This window comes from Pagrus pagrus (assembly GCF_965226575.1).
Source record: "Pagrus pagrus genome assembly, chromosome: 3".
In the NCBI taxonomy this organism is placed as follows: Eukaryota; Metazoa; Chordata; class Actinopteri; order Spariformes; family Sparidae; genus Pagrus; species Pagrus pagrus.
The window spans coordinates 18,851,023-18,858,668 of record NC_140187.1 but is presented as its reverse complement, the minus strand read 5'-3'; the positions used below and the strand labels follow the sequence as shown (position 1 = coordinate 18,858,668).

The following is a 7,646-nucleotide window of genomic DNA, read 5'->3' as shown; positions in this document are numbered from 1 at the left end:
CATTTGGTTTATTAAAAATGATTATTAAAATATTGTACCACATACAGTAAATACAAAAGCTTCCATCTTCAATAAACAGTATAAAAATACCTTTAAAAATAGCACCGTTTCTCCGGCAGGTAGACATGCAGTCGTGGTCGGAAACACAACTTTCCCCAAAACAATATAAAACAATATATACAAAATATTGGCAGAATAATGTGCTTGATTCTTCATATTTAATACACATGATACAACTATATCCATTATAATTATAACCCAATATAATTGTGCTTGCATAGTTATGATGTAGAGAAGTTGTTTCAGGCAGGTTAAAGTCCACAGACAGTATCAGGTGACAGTTTGCTTGGATATGGATCGCTGGGAGAAATCTGCTTTTTTGATAAAAAGTAAAAAGACCATGAACATAAAAACTTTCAGAGAGAAGTTGATTTCAACTAGAAAGGAGCACTGCAGTGGAACAAACAAACACAATTAAAACCTTGTTGTGTGAGATGTGAGTGACTTTTTGGTCTAGATTCACATTCTTCCTGTTCGGCACGTTATTGTTCTCTTGTCCTTTAAAGATAAAGGTCGAAACCTGTTCATATATTTACCAGTTTGAATTGATTCACTTCTGACTTCTGGATCAGTTTTGGATGATTTCAACAATCACATTGCAGCGTTTAGTTCTTTACTAAAGCTCTGATTTGCCCCTCTCATCTTCTCCACAGTGATGACTGACTGCTGAGGCTGCCTCTAAAGTCTATTTGCTAACCAAACTGATCCCTCAGAAACAAATCTGAAATACAAAACTAAAGACTAAAATATCCTCACTTTCACACAAGTGAAAGTACAGTAAGAAAACTTTTAAATGTTTGTGTACAAAAGGAGAATTACTTTCAGAGGCCAGATCTCTACCAACCTTTCTTATTTACTAAGCGGTATAAACAGTCAGTACAATCAGGGAGTGAGCACCAATAAAAATATCTCATCATGCAGCATCTTTGCAGTAAACACCAGTTTGGTAAAGTTCATAAAGTTTGTAGTTTGTGCTGTTCATTAAAAAAAAAGTCCTGTTATGTTTTTTATGTATTTCAGCTTCGAGTTTAGTGTTACACTTTTCTCCTTGACATAACTAAACAAAGTCTGTGAATCTTGATTAATAAGTAAGTTATAAGTAAGTTTGATACCAAGTAGCAGTATGTGTCAGCTTTAAGAGGTCATTAGGACACAATGCACACAAAAAATTATTAACGAAGGGGCAGCTCTCTCCACATGTGCACCTCTTTCCTCCTTAATGCAATCAGTCAGATCAACGACTCTCACAAACGTTTAATTATTACAAAATATAATTATACTGCACTCCACAAACGCTTCCACCAGCAAGTCAAGTGTCAAATGCTTTGTTTCCTGCTGTGGATTTGCAGTAAGGTGCTATTTTTTTAATCAGACATGCCTCTTAAGTAGTACTAGTTTGAGGCTTATTATGATTTGTGATGCAGCGCTATATGATTAAAAACAGATTTGTATATGCACCTTTTGGAAAAAGTGGAACAAAGTGCTTGTAGATTTCAAACAATGGACGACAGAAAAGTGCATCTTTGGATAGGAATGGTAGGAATGTGTGGAAAGACTTTTAAATATGCAAATTTCTATTCGTTCCAATAATTAGTGGAGCGACAGGCTCCATGTTAACGCACATAATGACTGAACTACACCGTCAAGTTAATGAGCTTCACCGTATTGGTATTTACTTGAGGATTATCATATTAGACTATCAGATGAGTCGTTAATTTGTCTGCTCCCTCCCGCATGCAGACACTAAGTCTTATTATCTGTGTGCAACTTGAAATGGATGGATGTACTAAAATGCCTTAATACTGTGGTAAAGTCAAACTGAGAAAATCAGGGTGAAGTCTGAAAAAAAAAGCAAAGTTGCTCTTATTCAGTGTGCAAACGTTAAAAATGTCTGTTTGGCTCCTACACAAAGAGAAAGCATTGTGTAGCCTAATGAACACTGTTCTGTCTTTTCTTTTGCCTGGTACAGAGAACATAAAACAAGGAGGCATCCCTCTGGTCTCCCCTCTCAACCATGGGATGAAGTTTGGTTGGGTTTACAGAAACAATAAATAAACAAAAAACAAATGTTAACATTGACATCTGACAAAATAATGATTTATAAAAGCAATATAACGGCTAACATTCCTGCGGCAGACGAGGGGTGGGCCACAATCATCGCGCTGTCTGTGGGGGACGAGGACCTGCACAACAGATAGTACGCATTAGGGATGTCAAGATATACCGATACTGACACTCACTGTGGCATTAACAAATGAAATATGGACATTGTGTTAATAATGATAATGTTCTCTGATGTTAGACCTGCCAGATCTCTTGTTTATCAGTTCATCTGGTCACCTTTACACTAGTTATTAAGTGTAATTGTCCTTTTTGTTTGCTTTTTTACATTTATGGTTACAGACTCTCTGCACCTCCCTACATGCTTTGAGCTTTATTTATTTGCCCAAAAAGCGACAAAACACAGGAAACAAAGATGAATTAAAGAAGAGTTTGACTTAAAGCATTGTTGTTAACATTTTCTATAGATATCAAAATAATATCATTATCATGAATCATTTAGCCACAGCCATAGTTCACATACACTGAACTTAGTGTGTGTGTGTGTGTGTTTCTGTGTGTGTGTACCTGTGGCCTCCCCTAAGCAGGCCTCCTCACAGTCCTCCAGCTCAACGAAGCGGTTGTCGTTCCCTTCACAGCCGCTGTAGATGAACGGCCTGCAGGCCTGAACCTGACTGTTAAAGTACCAGCGCAGAGAGTATCGTCCACAGCTCCCCTCCTCCATGGGAAGCAGGCACAGGTCAGCTGGAGCTGCACAACACACATACACACATGTGAAGAGTGTGCATGCATACACACAAAGAAGACACACACGATGAGGACAGTACAGGCCGGTCAAAAAGAGCAGAGGCAGAACAGCAATAAAGAACAACAAGGGACCCAAAACAAGCATTCATGACCACTGAGCTAAAACTTAAAGCCAACCTGTTTATTTCGATATTTTCCCGTGTTTTTCTTTTAGATCCAAAGTGACTTGTTAGCACTGATATCTGTGTTTTCTTTTACTCAATATATGCCGTTGAGTCAAAAGTAAAGCAGCCAATGCAGCCTCAGACATGCAGAAAGGGCCAGACACGAGGCAGGCAGAGTTCGCCCTTATCCCAACAACCATGAGCTGGATTACCTTCCCCTGTGACTCTCCTCTTGGACCTGACTGATCTGGACAGCACTGCTTTCACAGGTGTAACTTTGACTGCTTTCTGACCAGCAACTGTTGCTTTTGTTTTCTTAACGGCAGCACTGGCTGATTTGTTTGGTTCAACTTTGACCGTTTTGTCAGTTTCATCTTTGACAGCCTCACCTGTCGACACACACAAAAACACACGCACGTAAACGCACGGGGGCACACACAAACAGACACACATCCAGAATACATAGAAAAGAAATGTAGATTAATGTGATGACAGGGGTGTAAAGATCATGTATCTTCATGAAAGGTCACAGGCTCAGATGGTGTGTGCTTGAAGCAGGCTGTGAAGTCAACACAGTCTCATAGTGTCATGAAATGAGCACAAAGTGGAACGCATACATAATATGAGACACGCTCCTCACAGCACAAATTGGATTATGTGCCGATTGAATAACCAGATTTACGGGACATGAGCACAGATTCGAAACGCCATAGTCTGTTTGTCACACAATAAGTTTGTAGCATATAAACAAGTCGGCGTCGATGTTAGGTGACTGAAATAATTTAATTAAAGGGGATTCCCAGCATTTGACTACTTGGTTCTTCTTCTCATATTATATCCAGTGTGATTTTTGTCCATAATAACAACACACACACGCCCTAATAATATAACAGATGTAAGTCATAATGGACAAAAATGTGGGAGCAGCACCAAGGTTGGGATCATGGTTTGGAAAAACAGTACACCAACTTTGTTAAGGTTGCGAGTTGTATTGTATCACTTTACTATCATCTGAAAATGAAAATATTGAAATGAAAGATAAAGCTAAAAACTGTTTATAATGACTTGCAACCTGACTTGACAGATAAATTACATGAGACTTAACTTTGACTTGGAAGTTAAACACTCACGACTTGAGACATTATGACTCAAAGGACTTATCTGTGTTCACTGTTTTTTAGCCTGGCTGTCTGTATTTCACCGTTTAAATGTGATGAGGAGGGATTTTATAAAGTTGTTTTGTTTGATTACATATAATAAAAATGTAATTATTTGTCGTATGGTTTTAACAGGTTAGATAAACCAACAATATCATGATTTGACACTTTCTATTACTTTGTGTTTTCTCTTTATAAAGACTGTTTTTGCTTGTGGTTTGATTGCATCACTTTGGGAACCATTGAAAACAGACCCCCTTTCTCTAGATCTCTGGTTTCCATTTGTTACACTAAATCCTTTCTGTCACTTCTTGCCTGAGGTTAGAGGGGAGGTTTGTGAAGGAGTATTCTTACCCAAATTGACCGTCTGAGGACAGAGTGACTCGTCTGCTTTACAGATTGTAAAGCTTCCTGAGGCAAATTGTGATTTGTAGTTTTTGGGCTATTTAATGAAATTTGACTTGACTTGAATGCCTTCAAGGACAGACTGTCATGTATGTGTGCTGAATTTAATCATTAATGATATTCGGCTTTTCACTCCCCGTTTCAGCTGTGGTGGTTTGGAAGTGATATAAACGCTTTTCATTTCCGTCACAGTCAGACAACATGCCGTACAAACTACTTCTGCTCGAGCATTACCAGACCCGAGGATGTTTGGAGTATTTCTTTCACTTTCAAGAAGGGAACACACAGGTTTTTAAGATCATGTGCTCATTTCACAAGTGTTACATGAGACCAGGCTGGGTTAGGTGGTACTTAGTATTTCAGAAAGAGGTACTTCATTTCAGCTTTGGACACAGTACCATCACTCTGGTTGGCAGAGGGAGGGAAGTAGAGCAGCTCATCCATGGGGTCATCGTAGGACTCAATGGAGTAGATGTGCTCGTAGTCGGGGTCGTTCGTGTTCACCACGACGCGCAACTCACGGCCTGAGAGAAGAGCAACGCCACAAGGGTCAGAAGATCACAAACCTCCAAGCTTCGACAGAGGGCAGGCTCAGAACAGTCAGTTAAATACAGCCTCGACACGAATATTTGTATGTGTCTGGATATGCTCAGAGATACAGAATATAAACACAAATGGAGTCCTCTGTTTTCTTGATTAGAAAACCACCCGTCGTTCAGAGGTCTCCAGACGCAGCACCACCAAGTTAAACCTGTTTGTTAGGGACGGACACGCAGACACATAAACAGATGGAGGCCCACAGGCAAAGCGGTGGATTGACACACTCACCCTCCTCACCCATCAGGGCCAGTTGTTGCTCTGGTGTGGGCCGAGCCCTGACCGGGGGCAGGGACCGAGTGTCTGGGACTGATCCTGAGAGAGCCAGATAGGACAAAGAGGAGCGAACACCGAGGGAGCAGAGAGGACCAGGATTTAAGGAGCGAGAGGGACCAGGTAAGTGTTACACAGGAGGGAGAGAAAAAGGGGGGACCAGAGAGGTAACATGATGAAAAACAAAAGGAAGGACAGAACGTTCTCGTAGTAAAACATTCAGACAAATGAGCCAACAACCCCCAGAGCACCACAAACATCATTCCACCGTTCCAACACAAACACCAGCTAAAAGGATTTACAAAGTTTTTGAGGGACTGCTCAACATGAGGCAATCTTCCAAGAACCGACTGTAATCCTTTAAGGACTCAAGCCGTTGCTATATGGACTTGTGTCGCACTCGAGTCAAACACTTTTTGACTTGAGTCCAAATCAGATCAGCGCTGATTCAACTGAAGACTCACTGTTACTTACTTGAACATTATGAAACACACAGAAGTGTCTCTTAGATAATAATAAATAAATTAAACATGAGCAAAATGTTTGTTTTGGCCTCATTCTCAGTAACACTGCATCACCATCACTTATCTCATGCTGCTGCAACACAACACTGATGAAGTCTTGCATTGATTAAGAGCTCAGATAAAAAAGAAATCAACGAAAACTTTGAGAAAAGTGCACGAGTTTGACGTTCATTTTCTAATTTTCCAAATAAAACAATTTATTTACTTTTAAATATTTACTTTAACCTTTTCTCTGCCATAACTCAAAATATTATCAAGTATATTTGTCTAATTTCTACAGTAATCTCATTACATTCAATATCTACAAAAACTTGTAATCAGTAAAGAAAGATCTTCATTGACTCTTTTATACCTAAAAAAACCTGAATAAACAAACTATTTTTGTTTTCATGACTGAATAAACTGAATAAACAAACTGACCTTAAAGGACAACACAGTTCAAATCATTACCTCATTAATATTAGACAGTTTTTAAATTTTCAAGAGGTCAAGAGTCTTCTCCAAAACTACACAGTGCCCCTTTAATTAAACTTTAGTTATTTCACTGTTAACAATGAAATGCTTTCTAAACCATTTATTAGGCAATTGTTTGACCTATAAACTAAAGTTTAAAATCTGTATATTAGATTTTGAACATTAATATGGCAGAAAACAACGATTTACTATATGAATATATAGAGATTAAAGTCACACTTCCTATATGTGTGTTGTAATCATAGCTTCTCTGTTCTTCGTTTTGGTAGCTGGGCGTGTGCATGTTATTGCACGTGAGTTACATGCAACAAGCTGCTAAAGGGCTCCAACTTGACTCAGGGACATCACAAAACATCGAGGGACAGTCGAAGATATTTCAGGCAAATATTGTTTAAATAAGATTTATCTGTGAAGAAACCTTAACAAGCGGTGTATTTTACACCATCTTGTTAGTTTGTTCAGACCAACAGGGAATGACAGTATGTTATATTTGTGTATCTAAGTGCTCTACGAAGGCAACTGGACTTGCTTAAGGTTCCAGTTGCCTCCATATAGCACATACAGAAACCACGACCTGAATGACTGAGAATCTTCACCAGCATGTTACATTTGTCTGCACGAAGTTAATTCATCATGAATTTCACTCATTTAAAATCCACAAAAATGCTAAATGAGGGTAAATGCATTGAAGCCTATCAATAATATATATGAGACTGACTCATCTCACTACAGCAGCATATGTGGTATAGTACACCACTGTGACTCATGCTACTTCACAGCCCTCTGTCCGCCCTCCTCTCTTGTGCTGCAGCTGAATGGCTCACTCACCTCCACACGCTGAGGATCACACAGATGGACAGGAAGGAAGCAGAAAGAGAGCGAATAATAAAGGTCAGTTTCAAGAGTCATGGCATTGGTGCAGTTTCTCTTCTATCACACTCTCATAGAGTTTAGCTCAAGCTCTGACTCATGTGCTGTGATTGCCATCCAAAGTTCAGCTTGGGGACAACTCTGTAATAAATTAGAAATGCGAGATGCATGAAAGACTCACCACAGTGCTGACTCATTTCAGAGCGAACGTACGTTCTGACTTCATCCTCCTGAATTCAAAATGAAGAGGGGAGCAGAGCAAAGCAAAATTACAAACACAACCCTAATATCAACTCTGTGTAAGTGTGTGTGTG

The 7,646-nt window shown here is 39.3% G+C and overlaps 2 protein-coding genes across 3 annotated transcripts in view; both read right to left on the bottom strand.

Annotated features, from left to right (window-relative positions):
- Nucleotides 1–823: 823 nt before the first annotated feature.
- Nucleotides 824–5,810, bottom strand: LOC311255230 (trophoblast Kunitz domain protein 1). 2 transcript variants are annotated; one of them, XM_084349530.1, is made up of 5 exons: nt 5,423–5,810; nt 4,993–5,118; nt 3,245–3,421; nt 2,689–2,871; nt 824–2,243 (listed from the first exon to the last, which is right to left on the bottom strand). In XM_084349530.1, the coding sequence occupies exons 1-5, from the start codon at nt 5,433–5,435 to the stop codon at nt 2,215–2,217; spliced, it is 528 nt and encodes a 175-aa protein (XP_084205656.1). In that variant the 5' UTR covers nt 5,436–5,810; the 3' UTR covers nt 824–2,214. The 2 variants fall into 2 exon arrangements, with proteins under 2 accessions (XP_084205656.1, XP_084205657.1); XM_084349531.1 differs by lacking the exon at nt 3,245–3,421.
- Nucleotides 5,811–7,249: 1,439 nt separating this feature from the next.
- Nucleotides 7,250–7,646, bottom strand: part of col7a1 (collagen, type VII, alpha 1) — a 66,340-nt gene continuing 65,943 nt past the window's right edge. The window contains exons 113-114 of the mRNA XM_084348775.1: nt 7,514–7,562; nt 7,250–7,299 (exon numbers count right to left, since the gene is read on the bottom strand). Coding sequence (XP_084204901.1) covers nt 7,283–7,299; nt 7,514–7,562 — 66 coding nt within the window. The 3' untranslated portion in view covers nt 7,250–7,282. The remainder of the gene's footprint in view (nt 7,300–7,513; nt 7,563–7,646) is intronic.